Source organism: Gossypium hirsutum, chromosome D07, assembly GCF_007990345.1.
Source record: "Gossypium hirsutum isolate 1008001.06 chromosome D07, Gossypium_hirsutum_v2.1, whole genome shotgun sequence".
NCBI lineage: Eukaryota > Viridiplantae > Streptophyta > Magnoliopsida > Malvales > Malvaceae > Gossypium > Gossypium hirsutum.
In genome coordinates this window covers 18,542,762-18,566,724 of record NC_053443.1, presented here as the reverse complement: position 1 = coordinate 18,566,724, position 23,963 = coordinate 18,542,762, and the positions used below count along the sequence as shown (strand labels likewise).

General features: G+C 36.2%; 2 protein-coding genes across 7 annotated transcripts; one reads left to right on the top strand and one right to left on the bottom strand.

The window, feature by feature from the left end:
* The first annotated feature begins 307 nt into the window (after nucleotides 1-307).
* LOC107954326 (protein LATERAL ROOT PRIMORDIUM 1) lies at nucleotides 308-5,100 on the top strand. Of its 6 annotated transcripts, none has more exons than XR_005916220.1 (5): nucleotides 308-2,103; nucleotides 2,263-2,574; nucleotides 3,031-3,110; nucleotides 4,039-4,092; nucleotides 4,408-5,100. XR_005916220.1 is itself a non-coding variant. In XM_041097647.1 (4 exons), exons 1-3 carry the CDS (start codon nucleotides 1,398-1,400, stop codon nucleotides 3,066-3,068), a joined length of 1,056 nt encoding a protein of 351 aa, XP_040953581.1. In that variant the 5' UTR covers nucleotides 308-1,397; the 3' UTR covers nucleotides 3,069-3,110; nucleotides 4,408-5,100. The 6 variants fall into 6 exon arrangements, 2 of the variants coding, with proteins under 2 accessions (XP_040953581.1, XP_016745348.2); XR_005916221.1 differs by having other exon boundaries at nucleotides 3,031-4,092; nucleotides 4,408-4,529; nucleotides 4,702-5,100; XR_005916218.1 differs by lacking the exons at nucleotides 3,031-3,110; nucleotides 4,039-4,092 and having other exon boundaries at nucleotides 4,408-4,529; nucleotides 4,702-5,100.
* A 2,240-nt stretch (nucleotides 5,101-7,340) lies between these two features.
* On the bottom strand, nucleotides 7,341-18,038 carry LOC107956061 (ankyrin repeat-containing protein P16F5.05c). The gene is made up of 6 exons (XM_041097648.1): nucleotides 17,696-18,038; nucleotides 17,269-17,356; nucleotides 10,856-10,920; nucleotides 8,119-8,187; nucleotides 7,980-8,029; nucleotides 7,341-7,877 (listed from the first exon to the last, which is right to left on the bottom strand). The coding sequence occupies exons 1-6, from the start codon at nucleotides 17,768-17,770 to the stop codon at nucleotides 7,766-7,768; spliced, it is 459 nt and encodes a 152-aa protein (XP_040953582.1). The 5' UTR covers nucleotides 17,771-18,038; the 3' UTR covers nucleotides 7,341-7,765.
* Between the last annotated feature and the right edge of the window lie 5,925 nt (nucleotides 18,039-23,963).

Below are 23,963 nucleotides of genomic sequence, written 5' to 3'. Positions count from 1 at the left end.
CAAGACTAAACTTTTTAAAACTGCTTAAATAAGAGTTTCTTGACTATTGTAAAGCATGTATGTTTTTATTCTTTAATTTTCTTTTCAATTGTTAGACATCTTATTTTAAAAAATGAGACACCCTTGAAAAATTATGTTCTAACTTAAGCATTTAGTGTAATCCGGGTCGAATTTATGAAACCCAGCATTCCATGGAAAGGTGGATAGTGAGGTGAGTTTAAAGAGGGCGCATAAAATTACAACAACTAAAGAACAAAAGTCTTTATACCCTCTTTTCTCATCATTCATTCTATAGTTAGCGTGTGATTATTGGAGAGAGAGGGAGAGAGAAAGCAAAGCAAAAGGGAGTGAGAGGTAGAGAGGAACCCACCTCAGTATTGCTTTCTAGTAAATAAAAGGAACAAACCAAATTAAAAATAAACAAAGAACATGTAGCTGATGAAGGAAAAGATGTGGACTGGAAGAGAAAGGTCGGCAACAAACAACGACTGAAGAAGAAACATACATATATATAAGAAATATAGAAAGACAACAGAAGAAAAGGCTCGTTTCGTTACTTCATCCTAATACATATCTGTTTTTTTGTTATCTTATATTACTACAAGACTGCAGTAGTTTCAGAAGACCAGTAGTTTCAGCTTGGCTTGGGGATTTCATTTGATTTCCTTTCAATTCTTTTTCCTCCTTCCTATTATATGTTTTAGTTAACCCAGAAGGGAACTGAGTCAAAGTGACAGTAGCAGTAGCCGCAGCTAAGCTAACAGAAAACTCGCAATCTCTCTCAGTATAGCTAGCAGATTAATGGCAGAAGGCAAAGGAGAGCCAAAAAACAAAGAAGAAATAAACAATTCTGCTTGCTGTGCTGTTCACTAATTGGAAAGCCACCCAACAAAGAAGATCTCTTTCTCTTTCTCTTTCTTTTTATCTTCTTCTGTTACAATTTCAGAGATTCGACCCCACCCTTTCCCCCTTCTCTCTAACTCATATAACACCTAAATAGAGAGATATCTTCTTTCTCCACTTCTCTCCATCTTTTCTTTTTTGGTTTTTCCCTTGTTTTCCTTTTTCATATTGAAACTTGACTTTTACTCTTGATTATGTGTATGTTTTATGTTTGTAAAGATTGAGTTTTCAGCAATTGAAGGAGACGTCTTTATCTATATAATTTCGTTATTATCGTTGTCATTGTGGCTACCACAAGAAGGCAGCTACCTTCAGACTCAGGAGCCTTTGCAGATTGGGCGACGTCATCGTCCGCAGCAATCCGAGCTGGCCCCGATGACCTGTCCCTTGGCTTCAACGCAAACGCGGCTGCCGCGGTGGCTGCTCCACCTGGATCCACCAGCGCTCAATGGCCACCCTCAGCTCGTCCACTCAACTACGGGCTTCCCTCTGAAATGGGGATGGTTGGTCTCCGCGATTTCGTTGTTGTTGCTCCTGCGTCTTTTAACCATCATCACCATCACCATCACCACCATGCTCAAGATCCCATCATCGGAAATGATCAAATCAGCGGTCAAAATGCTGCCACGGCACTTGGTGTTGGCGTTGGTGTTTTCCCACTCCTTACAGCATCTCCATGCTTAGCTCCTCAAAATATGGAAGATTCTGATTTAGTGAATAACAGTGGTCGTAACAAACTCAGTGGGATGCAGTTATGGCAGAACCAAACCTCTCCTAATTATCTTAAAAAACAATCTTCAATCCTTGACAATAACAATTCTTCCATGAATTTGATACAAACCAGTGGTGGCGGTGGGATGGGAGGTGGGAGTGGTGGCTCAGGTACTAGCTCAGGGACTACATGTCAAGATTGTGGGAACCAGGCCAAGAAAGATTGTAGTCATAGGAGATGTAGAACATGCTGTAAAAGTCGGGGATTTGATTGCCCTACTCACGTGAGGAGCACGTGGGTGCCTGCTGCTAGGAGAAGAGAGCGCCAGCTGATGACGGCCGCCCCTACTACTGCCTGTGCTGGCTCGTCAGGGTCTACTTCTGGGGCTAAGAAGCCGAGACTTGTGACTTCACAGACTACAACCACTCCTCATACATCAACTTCAAACACTACTCCAAGAAGCTTAGACACTAGCTCAAGTCACCAAGGTTTGCTTTTTGCCTTCTCTTTTGTTGCTTGGTTTTCTAGTTCATGGCTTTATTTATTTAGCAAGATTGGTTTATTCTTTAATTTTTAGGGTTGTTTCAGGAGGCTGAAATTTGAGTAGGGTTTTGACTGAATTTTTCTTTTTTCTTTTTACTATGCAGATGCAGGCTTTAAAGAGACATTGCCGGGGCAAGTACGTGCACCGGCGGTATTCAAGTGTGTAAGAGTGACAGCAGTAGAGGATGGTGAAGATGAGTATGCATATCAAGCAGTTGTTAAGATTGGTGGACATGTGTTCAAAGGGTTCCTTTATGACCAAGGAGTTGAAGAAAGAGATGGGTTTCCAAATATATCTGAATTGCATCTTGGCGGCGGCAGTGGGATAAATGGGGGTTCATCATCCTCACCTGTTCTTGATCCTTCTCAGGTTTATGCCGCCACTGGAGGTGGCTTGCTTGGTGGTTCAACTTATGGTAATCCAATAAACTGAGGAGTAAACAATAGTGGATTGATTGATATGGGGTTTCATTCTCCTCTAAAATCCTTCCTTTTTCTGCTGCATACTAATTATTCATATGGTTTGGTAAATTCTCACTTTGTAGATTCAATATCCATATTAAATATATTTTTTTCCTTTTCTGGGTTTCAACTGTGTCTTTGGCCTTCGATTTTTTCTGTTTATTTGTCTTTAAAATTGCACTCAAGTGGGTCATACTCATCATCTTGTCAATGAGTTTACATTTACTTACCCTATTAAAACATGTTTTGTAGCGAATTTACAGATCATATAAAATAAAGATGAGATCTAGAGATCCTGCATTTCTACACAATTGTAGTTCTTGAATATTTTGTGTTGATAAAACCTGTTTGCTTTTTTCTTATTCCCGTTTTATCATTAGAGTTGTGTTTGACAAAAGTGAAATCTACAGTACAAAGTGCTTTCCATCATCAAAAGACAGTGCCATGAATATCCACACACTACTTAATTTGCTGGTGCAATGCTTGAGTGGTAAATTTCTTTAATCCTACTAGTTTAGTTTTATGATTAGTAATGAAACAGAAGCAAATGTGGAATTCATGATTAGTCGGATGTCGGTCCAATTCATCGCTATAGCATTTTTGCAATGTGGACAAGCCTGCAGTTGCATGCATTCATGAATGTTTGATGTACTTGCTTCTTTTGTTATCCTAGTATTAGAAATGTTCCTTACCCAAATTTAGACCTCAATGTAATCTATGTGTGTCGTACTTTTAATACTTTTTGCAATTAACTGGACATTTACTCAATATTCTATCAGCATATGTCGGTTTTGTTCTTGGTCTTAAAAGTGTATAACTTGCGACGGATTTGTCTGTTTGGCTTCAAGCCATACTTTTTCTTTTTTTCCCTAGAGTTGTGCAAGATTTTGTAACCTATCTCTTTGGCTTGTGTATAATTGTTGACTGATACGGATTAAAATAAGATAAACCCTGTATTTAATTGTTTGTTTGGCTCTTACTTTCGGCCCGTTGGCATGTTGTCCCCTTTTAGATATATTATTGTAATAAGTGGATTTCATCATGTGGATTACCATTATCCTTATTTCCTTCTATATTACTTGTATTTTGTTTTATGCTAATCTAAAATGCCGCCTCTTAAAACCATGTGTGCACCGAAAAAGACAGTCGCATTGTTGTTTGAAGCACTTCATTTTATCAGACAACTAAACATCTACCACACATGACTGTATCCACTTCTCTATTTTTATTTCTGTGTCTGTCGAGAACTTGCATTGACATGGTTGATCCTTGCTACATTGTCCGTACATATGATTCAAGCTGAAGTATCCAGAAATATGCAAATTTCCTTTTACATTTACAATGAAGGGAAAGAAATTCCAGATTTCTTATTGATTACGAATTGAAGATATCTAACGACTTAAGTTGTTTATTGTCAGATGATGAAGATTCCTTTAGATATGAAAGATTTTGCAAGTTAGATGATTTATGCAGTGAGTTTGCACTATATTTCCGGAAACTTTCCATCAAATATCATATTATTCTCCTAGGCTTTTACCTTTTTATATAATTATATTCCTCTTTAGATTTCATGTTTTCGTAGGAATCCGTTTGCATGCAACTGCAATGGTTATGTTATTAAGGTTTTGGCTATTCATCTGTTTATCCATCAATGTCTGAAAGCATTGTGAAGGGTTTCAACTTTCAAAATTAATCTTCTTTTTGTCTGGAACTTTTACATTTGGTTTCTTTCCTCTCATTACTGCATATGTAAACAAGATGCCTTAAAAAACTCAACGCTTTTACAGGTCGGTGCTTTGAGAATTTAGAAGATTTAGTGCTTCCCACCTTTGTCAACCTTTAAATGCATCGAAGAGAAGCACTTGTGTTTGATACTTGTTCGGAAAGGAGTATATAGAGAAATGAAGAAGTTAGTAAAAAGAAATAAAAATATATATACATTGGTATTCAACTATTATGTCTGTTTTTGGTTTTACATGTTTTGTCCTTTATGTTGGCATGTAGGGATAGTTATCCACATCTGACATAATTATGATTGAATGCAATTCTTAATGACTTGTTTTATATAAATCTAAATGCAGACAGCACATGGTAGAAGCATCTGCTTCATTTCAACCTGTTGATTGACAAGAGTGGGACATTGAATTGTTTGGTGATTTTCAAATTAATTAATTCCTCACATCACATGCATTCAGTGTTTTTAGTGCCGGTTGATAAAAGTAGTGATAAGTTCATAAATGTTTGATTCCGTTATGCTTTTGATTAATATAATGAATTTTAGTGTGGTTATTTATTTAAGTAGAGTATGAATGTAGGGAACATTATTGATTGAAATTACGCAATGCAGCTGTGAAGGGAGAGATTCCATCTTGTAATTGCTGTGTTGGTAAGTAATACTAGTCTTCCAAGTCCATTAAGTGCCTTTGACGTTGTAACTTGTAATATATGTATTATATTGCTAAGTTGGGTGGTTTGTCGGATACTGTTGCATGCCCCCTTCAAATTAATGCACATGATTGACCATCTAAATATTACCAATATACAATAAATGCATATATGGCAAGTTGTAAGCTTTATACAATGAATGGTAATTATCTTATAAATAATTTCTAAATATTATTACGTATGTATGACAAGTAAGCTTTATGCAATAAACAATCTCCAAACGATTCCCATCGTTTCAAGTACAGAACCCTCCCGGACTTGTTTTGGAATGGTCGTGAAATGTGTAATGTGATGAATCTTGAGTTGCATCTCTTACATTCTTTTGTACGCTTTCCTTTCCATGTCAGGTGTAAAAATATTAAGGGTATCGACAAAACCCTCAATGCACGTCCTTTCACGTTCGGCTAAAACAAAAATTATTGCAGCACCCTCTGTTAGGGTTTACATGGTTTAGGGATCGGTTAAGAGTATTGGTCCAGAGCAAGAGGATGGTTAAAAAACAACTACTCCGGCACTTGAAGTTATTTATTTTACTAATTTATCTAGTTTTAAAGATCTTAGTGTAGGATTGTGCAGAATCTACAAGAAGGAAACTTTGAGTTTCTATACACGTACGGCATGCATTGTGCTTGTGTTATATAGTAAGCAAGAACATGCACATGCAGACGGAACTTTGGTAAGAAGATTTGGTTTCAATTTTTAATATGAAATTAGTTAATAGGGGTGAAATAATAATAATAAGAATAAGAATAATAATAGTCAGGTGGATGAATTCATTTGGTAGTTATAGCTTGTTCGAATTGGTGCAATACATTCAAAATCAATTAAACCTTTCTTTGGAGCGATAAAAGTAGAAAACAAAAATAACAACATCAATTTAACATCTGCTTCCATTTTCTTGACTTTAGGTTTGTACCATGTCCTTTTTTCATATTTGTTTTTATTATAAAACTTAGATCAAAGTGTGGGCAATGAGAAGGCAAAGTTTGGTGGGGTGCTTGCCTATCTCTATATATTAATTAATACCGATTAAATTAAAGGGGTTTGGGTACAACATATTCAAAAGTCTCTTTTTGGTTGGTAATGCTGTGATGCTCCATTTATTAACCTATTTTCACTACACTCTTAAACAAAGGCAAAAAAATAAGAAAAAAGTTGCATTTATACCATTTACATAATTATGTAGTACTTCATTTTTGGTACTCATTGCACTTATATTTACCGAAAGCATGTCTAACGTTTAGAAGGGATGAGCATGTTATTGAGAAACATCTCTATTCCCAAAAGAAAACTCCAATCTCAAATATGAATTAAAAAAAAGTTGCCATGCGAAGGCACTATCAAGTTCATGCATGTAGGTTAAATTTGTTTACCAAGTAAATGATGTAGAAAATGTGTATTTTTTTCCAAGTAAAAAAGATGAATACTTTTTTAACTGTAAATGAATAAAAAAATACAAAATCTTTAGCTCTTTAGCTTTACATTTACTAAAATAATTTTGATTTTAATTTTTCTTAATCAACTCCTAATTAACACAAAGTAATCAAAAAAAAATTTAAAAATCAACACATTCAGCTTAAAAAATTGATGCAAGATCAACTTGCTGGAATAAACGAGATTCCTTCTATTCATCCAATATAGCACCAAGATTTTCAAAGGAAAATAACAATAATTTATGTACCCCGGAAAAGAAATTGATTCGAAAGAGTACATATTCATTCAAGTAATAGTAGAAACCTAAACCGCTTTTTCTTCATAAAGATGACCACTCTTTTGGTGGGACAGATTATATACTATAAACTAAGGGTTTTTAATGGGTTGCGGGTGTAAATGCAATCATGAATGCTTTCCACAACTTAAAAGAATGTCCACTTCAACAACAAATATAGGTCGCTCAACTCCACTACAATTATTCCCTATGCTTCCCAGGAAAATGAGAACACCCAACTGTTGCTCGTTGACAAGTGCTATGTTACCCAAATTCAAGGTCGAGTGTCAAATACGTGTATGTATCCGGCACAAATATACTCATTTTTCTTCTAAAGCTTTATATATATACACATATATTTAAAATTGTGTCGGACACGGATACTTTAAAATGTTTAGGCAAAAGGAATGAGAAGTGGCTTTTTAATTGCTTGAGATACAGAAAACAGTGCCTTCAAGCACAAACTCCACAACTACTTTTATCTTATAAAATATATACATATAACAGCAAATTACTGGAAGCACCCCACAAAGGAAAAAAAATATATTATCATAAAGAGAAGCCTCATGCAGCATAATTCTGTATTTCAATTACTAAACAAGAGTTTGATGCCACCATAAAATGCAAACAAGGGAAAGTATCTTGAATTCTTAGCTAATTTATCAGGGGAAGGGGAAGAAACCCTTTATTCCTCCATTAGCATCACTCACTTTTGGCAAGCATCAATAAGATGCTTCTGTCCGCAAAGGGTGAGACGAAAATTCTTGTTAAAACATACATCTATCATATCAAAGAACTATAAGAGCATCAAGTATTTAGGCATAGTTGAAAGGCACCCACTGATGGACCAATATGACAATCAACAAAAAATTGTACTATCAGGGACCAGGAGGGGATGACAATTATATTGATAAGCTAACTCGTAAGTTTGTATAAGAAAAGGCACATACTTTTCAGGTTATAAACCAATGCTTCCATTAGGAGGCCCGATATCAGGAAACATTGACACCAGTAAGCTCCAATTCTGCCATTGTGGCATTAATTGCATCGATAACATCAACCTTTCCCATACTGACAGCTTCATCAATAGGAGTCCGTTCATGACTGTTCATATCCAGTTCCATAAAAAATCATGTACTTAATAGTTGAAAAAGAAGAGCAAACAAAGAACTAGAAAATTCAATATTGACATCACAAACAACTCACCTGTTTAGAAGGCTTACATTTGCTCCTGCTGAAACTAATTTCTTAACTACCTGTCACCAGCATTTATAGCAGAAATCAAACCTTGCATAAGAACAGCGAAAATGAAAGACTATAGCAAACAGGAGCAGCAATAACTTACCTCAACATGCCCATTGAGACAAGCCCAATGAAGAGGGGTATTGTTCTCCACATTAGAAGCATTAACATCCTGATCATGTAAAAGATTCAAAATGAGAAACAAGATGCTCCAGAAAAGGTAAAAAATAAAAAATAAAAAAACAAAGAAGAAAAACTGTTATACAAATTAATCCTTGAATATTCACCCACACTTCTTCACTCATATGCCAACTACTTAAATTGGAGAACAATCTTAAATCCAATTAACCAAATGGTTTCTAACTTCTTTGATATCTTTCCATATTGAAATTTTAAAGAGAGTTATTGGTTAGATAGCTAGTTAGCTACAAAGCTCTTAGCAAGAATGATGAATACTGTCAACCCCTGAACATCATCAACTAGAGAAGTCAGAGTTCCTTAAATTAATTTGTACCACCTTGCTCCAAAGCCAACATTCTCCAATAAAGTGCAAAATTCATAGTAAGAGGAAAATCCATTGATTTTAAAAATTGAGGGTTCAAAGCCATCTATTCACAACCCCAAAAAGCCTGTTTGCGATCTATTTATTTTATCCTACCCGTTTTGATAGTGGTATAAAGATCCTTAAGTTTCTCATTCATCCTATTCTTCTCATTTTTATAAGAGTATCCTAGCAGAATTTTATTCTATTATCAGAAGTCCTGTGATATATTGTGATATGTACATATACGAACATATAGGATATACATACAAATCTCTTGAGCAAGGAATACCTATTTGAATGATTTGTAATATGATACGGCAATTGGTCATTGGCCTATTTCTTGTATCCAGTTTCCAAAGGCCCAAATCCAAGAGTACAATCTCTAGTCCAGTTCATAAACCATCAGAAACCTAAACCAGCCCAAAAAAGGCATTTTGAGAATGTAAAATTACCAAACAATCACATCTTTAAATATCCCCATAAAATTTACATTATTAACTTATAAATTCTTCTCAACAAACCTTGCTTGAACTTTAATTCATAACCAAATTTGATTTGTACAACCTTGAGTCCTGAATGTTCCTTAAACTGAACTTGTAGTTTTTCTTTTGGCCAGAAATCTGAGCAAGGGTAAGATATGCAAAAATTTCTTAAATTGTTTTGATATTGCAGTTCAAGTCGCAAACTTTCAACTTCACTCTTGGATCATTGCTTTTCAAGATTTTACTAGTGAAACCATTATTCTAACCAAAACATAAAATGGCACCAACCAACAGAACAACATAATAAGGGAAAGTAATCCAAACAGGAAAGTAAATAAAACCCATGTTTATACACTCACGGAAAATGCTTTACGTTGTTGATAGTCAGGAAAGTTTCATTACTTTTTATAGATAAATTATACCCAACAATATTCTTACGTGCATGCTTATCGTTCGCCAAATATAAATAAGAGACACATTATAGGCAGCATTTGTCTAGGCAAAACAAAATAAAAAATCAATATAAAATCATTGCATCAATATGGGTAAGGAAGGTCTAGAACTAGAGTAAGGTAACAACATGATCTCAGAAAATGTCTAGATAAACACTAATCTGTTCATATTCGTCATATATGAATGGCTATTTATATGTAACTAAAGGAACTGAACACATTGAAACCAAACTCAATTAGAATGAAAAGGGGGAAAAAGAAGAGCAACTGCAATTGCTGTGTTTTTATAATCCATCTAGCAGGGTGAGCAAGGGTGATCGAAGGAAACATCAAAGAGAATCCATCATTTGGAAAGAAAAAATGAGAGCTCTCTGGCCAACACAAGAGAAAAAGGAGACATGACTTCTTAATCAAGAGTGTGAAGACGACGATCAAAAGCTTGGATCAGAAATTATGGAGACAGGTGTCAAAACTGGAAGGGAAGAAGAAGCAAAAGGAAAAAAGTTAAAGGAATTTTACAATTGGGCCTCTTGAGGTCAAAAATCAAACGTGCAGCTCAAGCTTATCAAGTCTCTACAAAAAATGACCCAGCCCTTTCAAACAACTCAACCTTGACTTCTAACAAAGGAATTTAATAATGAAATCTTCTATCTTCATGAAAAGACTACAAGTGAGCCATCAATTACAGCTTAATTTTAACCTCAAATGCCAAAAGCCCTAGGTTGGCATGCATGAAAGTTGAAAGTGTCCTAGCAAGGTTACTGAGTAACATGTTTGTCTAGTTTCTTGTAGACGGAAGAAATAATTGCTTTACTACCTGTCCCCTTCTCACCCATGTAGCTTGCACTGCAGGGAACTTGTGGACAAAATACCTTGGTACGGATAGTGTACTATTTTTGTATTTTACCTCAAAAATAAATGTAAATTTCTACTTTGCTCACTAATAATTTCAAGTATTGATCTTTTCCTTTTTAATCTTAGTAGGGTCCATTAAAAGTTGGTGTAAAGAGAACAAAGTTGACAATAACTTATTTTATCTTTCATTTACACTATGCACCAAATCCAACCACCCATCAAGTTTGGAAGTTAAATGACTCTTACTTAATCCAAATTTATTTACAACATGGATATTGCCTCTGCTACAAACATCAAAATAGTTTATTATATTTCTGAACTTAATTGAATAATATACCCTTTTTCCCTCTTATTTTAAATTATATTTAAACCTCAAAAACATAGTACATGCCTCTTCTTTTATTCAAGTATTCAGTCATAATGCTGGTCTTTCAGAAAACTCAGTAAATAGAGTGATGCTATGTATTAAAATAACCACAGAAAATATTCATAAGACAGTTTTCTCACCACTCCTCTACCAATGAGATACTCCACAATATCAAGATGTCCATTAGCCGCAGCCATGTGAAGTGCTGCAAGAGAAAACCGTAGTTTTTAGTGAAATATACATACAAATTTTGTTTTCAAAAAGCATAGCAAAGAGAAGACAACAACTAATAAGCACAAATGAAGACCAAAATGCCAAAAGAAATTTCTATAAATTAGCACAATGTTGATCACTAGTGAAAAAAGGAAAAACAAAAAGGGAATTCCAAATCCAAAATTTTGGATTAACTACAATAATTTCCTAAACATTGACAAAATGATAGGAATTAAGGGTGGGTTTAGATGGGCGGTGCAGTGCATTTAGCTTACTTTTTGTCTCAGGCTACAGTATCTAATCTCACTGCCACTGTTGTTTCTACATTAACCGCAGGTAAACGCACCATCCATCCAAACCCACCCTAAAAGTCCAACCCGAAATCCTACAATACATGAATTATTGACTTGTGCTTTGTTAAGTAGGGTTATAACAAATATATGGTGTCTCTTCAAAAAATCATATTATAGCATCTAAAAAACTAATATTAATGTAATCTTAACCTGGCAATGATATTATTGTGGAGATCTTGAAAATAGGGTACCCTTTTGCCATGTAAGCACTTAATCATAAAATCAGCTCTTGATTTCTCCCCAATCCTTCTTGCCTTATTTATCAGTTTTTCATTGCCCAACCACAATCAACCTCTAAAGCTAACCAATAAAGGAAAGGGGTTTCGGATGATCCTTAAACAATCTCTCTCTCTCCCTGTGGTATAACGGTGGGCACAACCCCTAAAAAGTTGAACAAGCAATTTCCTAATCCATCTGCGGATAAGAATGAAACTAGAGGAAGGAAGAAGAAAGCAAAAACAAAAACAAAGAGAAAAAGGAGAAGAAATTGATTGAAGAGAAATTGTGTTCTTAACAGTTTCCTTTCATAACCACCCCTACTCAATTACATCCAGATATATAGGTAAAAATAAGAGAACTGTTGCTTAAAAGTTAGTTAAAACAAACGGTAAAACTAACAGTACAAACAAAGCCTTTAAACGCTCTGTTTCACTAAACCATGCTACAAATCGTTTCATTGAAACCCATTCCTAAACACTCCATTTTCCCATCAAGCCAAATGTTCCTTATTCCAATTTCGTCCCATAACAAATACCTCTTTCTCGAATGGATCCTTGTCCTCAAGGATCAAGATGGGGAAAGGCATCCTTTAACTGCTCAAGTGACTCCCAAGTAGCATTCTTAAGGAAAGAATTTGCCCATTCCACCAGTACTTTGGTGATAGCAACGTTTCCTTGCTTCACCATTCGCCTATCCATGATTCTAACAAGTTCTTTAGCCCATGCCCCATGGGCATCCATTACTGGTAAGGCAGCCTAGACAGGTGCTGCTCCCACATGCTTTTTGAGCTGAGAGACATGGAAAGTAAGATGTACTCGAAATCCTGGGGAAGTTTGTAAGCTATCCCACTCTACCCTCCACCAACAAAGAGCCAAAAAACTTAGGTGCAAGCTTCTAATTCAATACCCTTCTCACCAAGTGTTGCCTATATGGCTGGAGTTTCAAATAAGCCAAGTCCCCTACTTCAAACCATCTATCTACCCTGTGCTTATCTACTTGTTGTCTCATTTTGTCTTTTGCCCTTTTTAAATGGAATTGTAGCAATTTCCTTGTAGCCTCGCAATGCTGGAAACTCCTGTCAATAATAGCCACCAGTGAAGCTCTAGCTAAATAGGGCATAGGATGAGGGGGAGGTTGACCATAAAGTGCTTCATAAGGGGTGAGCTAGATGGCTGAATAACATGTACAATTATACCACCAGTCAACTAGTGGAAGCCAATTTTTCCAATCTTGTGGCCTTTCCCCAGACATACAACTGAGATACCCCTCAAGGCACCTATTTAGAACCTTAGTCTGCCCATCTGTCTCTAGATGATGGGCAATGGAAAGATGGTGTTTGGTACCCACCCTTCTAAATAGATCCTACCAGAAATTGCTAATGAACACCTTGTCTCTATTTGATATTACTGAATTTGGCATGCCATGCAATTTATTGATATGGTCCATGAACTCTTGAGCCACAACAATAGTATAAGGGTGTGATAGGGCCAAAAAATGGCCATACTTAGTAAGGCGATCAACTACCACAAAGATAACATTCTTACCCGTCCCTCTCTAAAATCCATAAAGATGGATGACTAGGCCCTTTCTGGAATAAGAAGAGGTTGCAGCAGTCTAAGAGCAACATTCTTTGATTTACACCTTTGACATATGGAGCATTCCCTTACCACCTCTTAACATCACTGGATAGTCCTCTCCAGTACAAAAAGCTAGCCATCCTATTCTTGGTTGCATGAACCTGTGAGTGTCCCCTTATGGCACTGGAGTGGAAATGCTAAAACAGCTCGTGCTTGAGACTATTCACATCCCCCACCACAATCTTACCTTTTCTTTTGAGGAATGTCATCCCAGACATACTTAAGGTGCTTAGTACCTTGCTGCTGGACCTCTAAGCACAGTTTTTGAACCTTGGAGTCTACTTGGTAAGATGCCTGCACTTTTGAGAGTAAATGAGAATTGATAGTGCTGCCAGTAAGTTGCAGCAACTGCCCCTCCTTCAAAGACTGGTTCTTTGATGAAGCATCAGTTGCAACATTGTCTAACCCTTTCCTGTAGATAATCTCATAATCATACCCTAGCATTTTTGCAATTCATCTTTGTTGAAAAGGGGTTATAGCAATCTAACCAATCAAAAACCTTAAGCTTTGGTGGTCAGTTATAATTTTGAAATGTCTACCCACCAAGTAGGAGTGTCACTTTCTCACAGCTAATAACACAACCATCATTTCCTTTTCATAAATGAATAAGGCCTAGTGTCTTATTCCCAAGCCTTTACTGAAATAGGCCATTGGTCTACCCTGTTGTTGAAGCATTGCCCCCACTCCATAATCGGATGCATCAATATCTACACAAAATTCCAATTGGAAGTTAGGAAGGACCAAAACAGGTGTTGAACACAATGCTGCTTTGAGTTGCTCAAAGGCAGAAGTGGCTTGGTCACACTAGCTCCACGCATCTTTCTTAAGTAGGTTTGTTAAAGGCCTGGACATTATGCCATAGTAGGAAGAGGCCAATCTTCCACACATTCTACCTTAGCCCTATCCATGGAAACAGTCCCCTTAGAAATAATGTGCCCCAAGTACTCTATTTGATCATTACCAAAATATCATTTGTTCTTAATAAAAAGCTGGTGTTGTCTAAGGAGCATAAAGACCTCTCTAAGATGTGTCAAGTGCTCAAACCAAGTGGTAGAACACACCAGTATATCATCAAGGAAAACCAAAACTGTTCTCCAAAGGGCATCACCAATAACTCATAATGACATTAATGAGCTTTGAAGGTCATTTTTGGAATGTTAGCTTCATTCATTCTAATCTGGTGATAGCCAGATCTCAAATCCAGCTTGGAGAACAACCTAGCTTGTCCTAATTCATCAAGAAGCTCCTCAATAATTAGAATTGGAAACCGATATTTGATTGTCAACTGGTTGAGTTATCTATAATCTACAGAGCCTCCAGCTGCCATCTTTTTTCTTCACTATCACCATTGGAGACGCAAAAGGGCTACAACTGTCCCTAATTATGCCAGCTTAAAGCATTTCTCTGATTAATTTTTCCAATTCAGACTTTTAAATCATGGGGTACCTGTAGGGTTTGACTCTGACAACTACCCCTTCATCCTTAAGTGGAATTTTGTGATCTTGGAGCTTGGGAGGAGGTATGCCAGTAATAACTTGGAAAATATCTCCAAATTCATCAAGGAGTAACTGTAATTCCTTAGGTGTGGCTCAGGAGGAGACTACTGACAAGGTCACTTGGTTAGCTTGAGTCATGAACAAGACACAAGGATCCATCTCCCTACCAATCATTGACAAACATTTGGTTGACTATCCATTTTTCATTACTTAAATGTTGCCTGGTAGAATGCCTTGAATAGTGCAGGGAACTCCTTTAAAAGAGAATTGCATGGTCATAGAACCAAAGTTCCAATTTATTGATCCTAGGGAAAGTAGCGATTGTATTCCTAAGACTACATCACACCCCTTAAGAGGTACAAACATGAAATCAGCAATAAAACTCACCCATTGAACCTCCCATTCTACACCCATGCATATACCCCTAGTAAAGAGTTGCCTCCCATCAACTATAGTGACCCTCATCTGCTGCTAGACAGGTAAAGCCAATCTAGTTACCAGTATTGTAACTAGGAAGTTATGAGTACTCCTTGAATCCACTAAGAAAATGGCCTTAGCTGACCCCTAATTTGCCTCAAATCTTATAATGTGAGGGCCTTGTGACCCTTTAATTGCATGTAGGGACAGTATAGGTGTTTGTGGTTGTTCTCCTTTGCCAGAAAGATCATCCAGCTTGTTTGAGCATTCTTGAAATTCTTCTACTTCCTCCTCACAAGGTGACTCCAACAACATCTGATACAATTGACTTTTGATACATTTGTGACCAATGTGGTATTTGGCTTCACACCAGAAATAGAGTCCCTTTTGCTTCCTCTCGACCATAAGTGATAGACTCAACCATTTTGTGATCCTTTGAATGCTACAAAACCACCTGATGATGAATGAGCAAGTTGGACAAATGAGCCAGATTGAGTGGAGACAATTGGTCTAGTGGAAACAGGAGAAGGCAGTGGTGATTTCTTTCTTTCTTTAGGAAAGGACATTAGTTTTGATTTTCTAATAGGTTTCTCAATTGTAATTTTATTTCACTAGATTTCTTTCTTTAGGTTTCTCGATTGAGATTTTGTTTCAATTGATTTCTTTCCTTTCTACAACATTGGTAATTTATTTTCGTTTTGATGAGCTTAAATTATAGGTTTCCTAATAATGTAATAAAATATATCCTTAAGGGCAAATAGAATAATAAAACCTAACTCAATTTTTTAACAAAACTCTAAAAGGAATCTAGTCTCTCTAACAAGTCCTTAAGGTTTCACTTCTTTTCATAAGCTTGAGTGATTTTCTCATCTATCGCCAATGAATTAAAAAATCAACTAAAATAAAATCACAACTAAAAGGAAACCTATTATAGAAAGGAAAGAAATCAAAACTAATGGCCTTTCCTAACATAGGCCCGCCTTACAAATTAAAGGTGAAGCTATGGTATCCTAAATTAAAGGCGAACCTATATGAAGGAAAGACCATTAGTTTCCTATTTATATAATAAGGTCAATCACAGAGTGTGAAACCTCATGCAATTCCTCAATGGTAACCTAAATTGTTTTTGTAGGGATCTACTCTACTTTGTTTGTTGTGACAACGATCTTTTTGTTTTAGCCCAACCCAAATATATTGAAAGGAAACTTTGAATTTGATTTTTTTTCAGATCAAATGCAGTGATATATGTATGATATATATGATTTGACTTGATTTTGCATTAGATAATATTGTCTCCATTTAATATTTTAACTTCACATTTTGATATCTTTTTAACCATCCCTTTAAAGACCCTTATTTGTTCTTGATTTTTAGCTGTTTAGTATAATTATCACTACATTTGTCCTTTTAGAATATTTGGGCTAAACCAAAAAGATGGTTGCCGCGATAAATAGAGTAGGAAAGATCACTACATTTGTCCTTTCCTAACATAAGTTCACCTTTCATTAGAGAATCAAAACTTTCCTAACATATGTTTCACTCCCTTTGATCGATCTTCTTACATAAATAAGAAACCTATTATAGAAAAGAAAGAAACTGCAATAAAATCACAATTAAAAAAACCTAAGAATTAATTAGAGAATCAAAACTAATGACCTTTTCTAGCACAGGTTTGGCCCATGAAGCATTCACAAAACTCTTGCAAGCTTTTTCATAAGATGATATGTACAAAAGAAAACAAAAAGCTTTTGGTTCAAGTACTTTTCAATTTAATATTTTTCATTAACTATACCTAGTGGGTTGTGTTTCAACATCAAACTCTAGAAACATTAGGTCAAGCAATTGTATAGCTAAGTTAGACCCTTACACCACCACCTAGATCAAAAGACTGTGCAATAAATGGATTCAAGATCTCAAAACATGCTACAGCATCCTTTTCACCTCGTCTAAAACAGCTCCTAGTCAAATATTAGACTCCAATCTTCTCAACTAAACCCAACATGATAATTCAAACAAATAAAGAAATGTCCCAGGCTGAGACAAAATTTACCCAATAAAACTACCAGACAGACCACATTTTACCTTATCATGATAAAGGTAGAAAACTGCATTTAAGACAATTATGTCTAACATGAAACTAATAAGAAGTGAGCAAGAGACCTGGTCGATAAATAAAGTAATTTGACAGAGCATAGAATCCATAAAATCAATAGGAAACCTGTTCGGCCATGTGAATCCTTAGAATCAAGAGAGACGCCTATAGATGCCAGTCTTATAAGATCATCGAGATCATCATACCGCGCAGCCTGTCAATCATAGAATATGCTAGAACTTAATTTGAGTATGAAGTTCTAAGTGAATGAAAATACTAATAGTGTAATGATCCGAAGCATAATACTAATAATATGTAGCATCAACATGATTTTCAGTTTCCTTTCCTTTCCTTTCCCTTTGCAATCCTACAAAACACTAAACAGACAAGATGTTCCTACCAAATATACTAGTAAAGAAAATGCAATTTCCTTGCCTTTCAATATTCTATCATTCCCAATACCAAAAAAAAAAAAAGCATACAATTTCATAAGATAGTGGAAATAACCCAAAAACAGAATGGAAGAAATAATAAGAAAAACTTGTTTTAAAACCTCAAGCAGTTCCTCAACTATATCCCGAATTGTTTCTGTAGGGATCTGCTCTGCTCCGTTTGTGGCCGCAACCATCTCTTTGTTTTAGCCCAAATATACCGAAAGGATTCTTTTAATTCAAATGCGGTAATAGATTATACTAAACAGCTAAAAATCAAGAACAAATGAAGTGTTTTAAAGGGAAAAAAAAAGGACAAGAAAAAAAGGAGAACAGTTAAACGAGTGAAAGTAACAAAGCGACAAGGAGAGAGAGCTTTAGAAAAAAGCTGGAGACTTGGGATGTGCGGCGGCGGAGAGAGAACTGATGATTTTTTATTTAAAATTTTAAATTAATTTTATTAAACCCACACATGCTAATCAATTATAAAAGGGTTATCATGCAAACATGCCGATTTCTTAAAATAATTAGGGATTTAAATGGGTTTCTTTTCAAATTTAGGGAAATATGGTATACATGGCAAAATCGTGTTTTGATGGAAGCTTTTTTTTTAAGAAAGAGTTACAAAATCAATAAATTAGATCCTCCTAGGAGGATTTATGACCAATCTTAAGCTTAATCTTCTAGAATAAACAGACTTAGCCAGGCTATCAACAATGAAATTCTCTTTTCGAGATATATGGTAAACCTTCCACTGCTTCATTTGTGCTAGAATATGATAAATTCTTCTGACAAGTGCAGAATTAGAATTTCCTGAAGAGCCTTCTTGAATAGTGTTAACAGTCTCAATACTACCAGTTTGGATTAAAACCCTTTCGAAACTTCTATCCAAAATCAAGTTTAAACCATCCAAAATCCCCCAAAGTTCAACTTCTAACACTGTACAATTACTTAAATATCTACAGAACCCTATAATCCACCCATCATTCTGATCGCCCACAAAATCTCCAACTGCTGCAAAGCCTTCGTCGAATCTAATCGAACCATCTATTCTTAATCTTACCCAACTGTCAGTTGTATACGAAGTAGGAGGACAACTTTGTGACTTGTGAACTACTACTTTCGACACTAAAGAATATTTCTTTGCGCAACTATAAGAAATTTTAAGGACTTTTTCGTATCTCCAAGAAAAGCCTTAAAAAGTAAGTTACAGTTCTTCTAAATACGCCAAGTGATAATCCCAAAGAGACACGGCCAATCCACCCCATCTAAAGTAATAGATAAATGATTCTGAAGATTATTCGTCATCCAATTATGGAGGGAACCATTATAAAACTTGGAAAGTCTTTCTTCTAGAATGAGTTTATCCCAAATGATTCTAGTAGCAAAGCAATCTCTGAATACATGCAACACATCCTCATAATCCTGCAAACCACAAACGTTGTTATTCACAATGCCTCTCCTTACCCTTTCAACATTCATAAGTAAACGATGCTTAAGGGCAAGCCATAAGAAGAAACGGATCCATTGAGGGCCTTTAAGTATCCAAGGTAACTCCCAAATACGTTATTTTGGATTCAGTGCACCACCACGAATCTTTCCATAAGCATTTTTAAGAAAAAAGGAGCCAGTCGAGGTGGTACTCGATACTATTTTATCCGAGCCCGAAGAAAGATGAGGTGGTGAAATCCTAACAATTTTATTAATAACCTCTTCTGCAATCCATAATTTGGAAATATCCAAATTCCACGAACCATCACCTGCAATCATACTGCTAAGAGGAAATCCATATTAAGGTTAAAAGAGCATGGAATTTAAGAAAATAAGGGACCACAATTTGGAATCCAAGGGTCGCACCAGCATTGAATATTATTACCATCTTCAACAGACCAAACAAAGTTTTCATGGATAAAGGGCAAAACCTTAACAATGGATTTCCATAAAAAGGAACAATGCGTTGATAAATTTTCAGGCAAATCACTGGAAATCCCGTACTTTGTTTGAAGGACCCAAACCCATAGGGCATTGACATTAGAGACAACATTAAAACCCACATTCATTATAAAAAAAAAGTGTTGTGGTCCTTCAAGTGCCTTAGACCAAGACCCTCATGAGCTCTCGGTTGGCACATCGAATTCCAACTTACCAAGGCCACATTAGCATTACCATTATTAGATCCCCAGACAAATTTTCGTACAATAAGGTCGATCTCATCACATAAGCCTTTAGGAACCATCATTGTCTGCATAAAATAACTTGGGATAGAAAGAAGAACCAATTGAGCTAAAGTCACCTTACCTGCCAAGGAAAGTTGCCTAGCATCTTAACTAGACAGCTTGCTGCGCACCTTATCATCGACCAAGCGTAGCGTGTTGTTGGTGACCTTCTCATGGAAAAAGGGCACACCTATATAAGACCCCAAATTGCTCATTTCCTGGAAACAAAAAAAACTGTTAATACGGCTCTTTAACCTGCCATCAACACTTTTGGAGAAAAAAATATTTGTCTTTCTCATATTAATCCTGTGACCCGAATAATTACAAAATTTATCGATAATGCCTTTGATGACCCAAGCTTGATACTCATCAGCATGACAAAAAAGGATCAAATCATCAACGAAAAAAAGATCGAAAAGTGATGGACCATTGCGAGCTAGACAAATAGGATTCTAATTGCCAGCATCAATGACAACACCTATACTGTAACCCAACCATTCCATGTATAAAATAAACAAATAAGGAGATAAAAGGCAACTCTGTCGAATGCATCTGGCTGGCCGAAATTTTGGAGTTAGAATCTTGTTCCACAAAACCTGCATAGTAAAATTAGAAATTACAGACATAATAACATTACATAAAAAATTAGAAATTCCTACAGCTTGAAGCGACGCGTCAATGAAATCCCAACGCATTCAATCGTAGGCTTTCTCTAGATCAATATTGATGGACATCCATCTCATGTTTTTCTGCATGCTCCTCATAGAGTGAATAACTTCTTGTGCAATGATAATATTGCCAGTGATGTTCCATCATGCTAAAAAGGTAGTCTGCTTAGGAGCTATAATTTTTGGAAAGACTATTTTGAACCGATTAACAATGATCTTCATAACCAGTTTATATAGAACAAAACATAAACTGATTGACCAAAAATGAGTGAAACCTTCTGGATTTTAAATTTTAGGGATAAGAACAATAAGCGAGTTATTCAACTCCAAATCAATGTTATTACCAGCAAAGATACCCTTAACCCATCTGCAAACAAAGGCACCTACATGATCCCATTTACTCTGATAAAAGAAAGGTGTGATAACAATCACTTCTTAAAGCCTCCAAAGGTGCCATGTCAAACAGAGTAGCTTTAATTTCCTCATCAAAACACGTATTATTAAGGAGATTAAAATCCCCATCAGTAAGGCGCGGAAAAGCATTCGGGGGTAAACCTCTCATCGGACCGGGGTGTTCACCATACAAAGTCGTATAAAAATTTATCGCTTCAAGCTTCAACTGCTCCTTATCCATAATCCACTCACCTAAATCATTCTTTAAAGTGATAATTTTATTCTGATTCCTTCTCCTCAAAGTGCGTGTATAAAAAAAATTTAGTGTTGCAATCCCCTAAAACTAACCAGTCACAACGAGCCTTTTGACGCTAAAGTAACTCCTCGTGATGCAACATATTTTCCAATTCCCCTCTAACTTCCGTTTCAACCTGATTAAGATAGCCCGAGTTTCTTCTATCACGCTTAATCTCAATACTTTGAAGTTTCCTAGTCAGAAGCTTCTTGTGGGTAAAAATATGACCATACACCTCTTTATTCCATCTTTTAACCTGATCAGTAAACTCAAAATACGTTGTTAATATATTGGCAGAAACTCTCCAATTCTCTTTAATGAAATCTAAAAACCCTAGGTGTTCAATCCAACCAGCTAAGAACCTAAACGGATGCCCTTTTGAGGAATGAAATTCAAGCATCAAAGACATTTTTAAAGGCCTATGATCAGATTTAAGCTACGGTAGGTGTGTCACCATAGAATTTGAAAATTTTTAACACCAAGCATTATTGCAAATAGCCCTATCCAAACGCTCTATGATCCCCCCTCTCTACCAAGTGAATTGTGAACCTTGAAAACCCAAATCTTGCAATTGAGCTGATTCCATAAAATCACCAAATAAGGGGCACATTTTCCCTAGAGTCCGTCCTCCTCTCTTCTCAGTGGATGACAAAATAACATTAAAGTTACCAATTGCCATCCATGGAGAACCATCAGCTGGAATAGTACTATGCAAATTCTTCTATAAATGTCTCATTTTACTACAATTAGGGCTGCCATACACAAAGGTTACCAAAAAGGGTTGTCTAAAAGAGGTACCAGAAACTTTGACTAACATAAATTGAGAATGATTTTTGAGGACCCTCACACGAATGGACCCCCCTCCAACCAACCAACCACTAGAAAACCCAACTGCCTTCACACGATCAGAACAATGAAAGTTTGCGATAACCGAATCAGCTTTACCTCCACTGTCCCTTATTTCAATAAGGCAAGTCAAATCTGGCTTATGATCTCGATTATATTCACAAAAAACCCAAATGAACTTCAAACTAGCACAACATTGATAATTCTAAGAAAAAATAATAAATTCATAAATATAAAAAATAAAGGTACAATGACTAACCAATCAAAGAGTAACAGAGTATTCAACTCGCCTTCATTTGTAACACCTCAAACCTGGCCTAGAAGTTAGGGTCGAATCTGGTGTGTCACATTGAAGTATTTTTCTAAAACCATGTTTTCATTAAAAACCCTTCTTGCATTTAAAAATTTGTATAAAATCTCAGTTTGCATTTGTTTATTTTCTATCGAGGTTTATTAAAAAGTTATTACCTTCAAAACCTTATTGTTGCGGAAGCTTAATTTAAAGCAAATGATTTACAAAAATGTGATATTTAAAAATTGAGGTGCGAAAAAGTAATGTTAGAAAATAGTTATGATTTTGGAAAACCGTGTTCTACTTCTAGCAGATATAAATCACAATCACATCAAATCCCAAATTTAAAATCCAGAAATTATAGAGGCCTTATAACAACCGAATCAAAATCAAATTGCTTAAGTAAATGAGCAAAATAGAATAAAACAGGTGCAGTTGTGTGGCCCTCTCTGAGTCCCTCACAGCTCCGAACCGTCTAACACTAGGGATTACCTGAAAGGTTAAAAACGGGGTGAGTTTACGAAAACTCAGTGTGTAATCCCCTTATTAAAGAAACAGAATCAGTCTAGGCCTGAGCCCTTAACAGTAACAGTATCAGTGTGGGCCTTAGCCCAATACGATAACAGTGGTAACTGGCCTTAGCCCCCATCTGCCTCAGTTGGGCCTGAGCCCAAATCAAATGGCACATATCACATATATCTAGGCCTAAGCCCATCTCAATATCAAAATTAGTATATGCAATGCATAAATACCTATACCAACCATGCACTCCATCTCCTGTCTAACCCTACACTCCTGTGGGGATTAAATCGACCTACCCATCCCTATACTCCTTATGTAGCACCGGTTGCGACACTAACCAATATTGCAGTAGAGCTGCCAATCACATAATTAGCTAAAAGCCATCGGTGGGTCCACAGTCGTCTTATGCGACCTGTATGACCCTCACATATTAATCACTTCCTCCAATACAAGATCCCAACCCCATGCAGTATGTCGTGTATGCAATATGTCATGTCATAGATCATACGTGTATACAATATGTCATACTCAGTAACAGTCATATAAATATCATAAAGTAAAATGGTCAAACATAGCATAAGGTCATAACAGTCATTTCATCTCCTAGGGGTATAACGGTTATTTTACCCTATAGGGGTATTTTGGTAATTTTACCCATCGATGGTATTTTGGTTATTTTACCCTTTAGGGGTATTTCGATAATTTTACCCATCAAGGGTATTTCAGTAATTTTACGATGTTATTTTTATAATTTTACTTATCAGGGGTATTTCGGTAATTTTACCCATTAGGTATTTCGATAATTTTATCCATCGAGGGTATTTTATTCATTCTACCCTATAGGAGTATTTCGATCATTTAACAACCTTTCTGAAGGTCTACAGTCGCCTCATGCGACACGGATAACCTAAATGGTCATAATTGTGTAAATGGGCCCAAGGCCCATATTCGGCCCAAGTGGGCCCACACGCTCGTGTGGTCCATTTAGCCCAAATTCAGTCATGACTATGCAAACTACATAACTCAGTCCAGTATTTGTCACTTAACGTGGATTTTATCTATGTAGGGCACATGAGCCTATTGGGCCCACACGACCTATTTAAGCCCAACGAGGCCCATAACGGCCTGAGAGCATGAGAACGCTCGTGGTGGCCTCTA

Coding starts and splice junctions, on each gene's coding strand:
- LOC107954326 (XM_016889859.2), top strand. CDS start 1,398: ATGGGGATGGTTGGTCTCCGCGATTTCGTTGTTGTTGCTCCTGCGTCT. Junction 2,104..2,262: donor CACTAGCTCAAGTCACCAAG/GTTTGCTTTTTG, acceptor TTTACTATGCAG/ATGCAGGCTTTAAAGAGACA. Junction 2,575..4,407: donor GCTTGGTGGTTCAACTTATG/GTAATCCAATAA, acceptor ACGCTTTTACAG/GTCGGTGCTTTGAGAATTTA.
- LOC107956061 (XM_041097648.1), bottom strand. CDS start 17,770: ATGGTTGCGGCCACAAACGGAGCAGAGCAGATCCCTACAGAAACAATT. Junction 10,921..17,268: donor GGATTCACATGGCCGAACAG/GTTTCCTATTGA, acceptor TTTCTCTTGCAG/CACTTCACATGGCTGCGGCT. Junction 7,878..7,979: donor AATGTAAGCCTTCTAAACAG/GTGAGTTGTTTG, acceptor GGATATGAACAG/TCATGAACGGACTCCTATTG.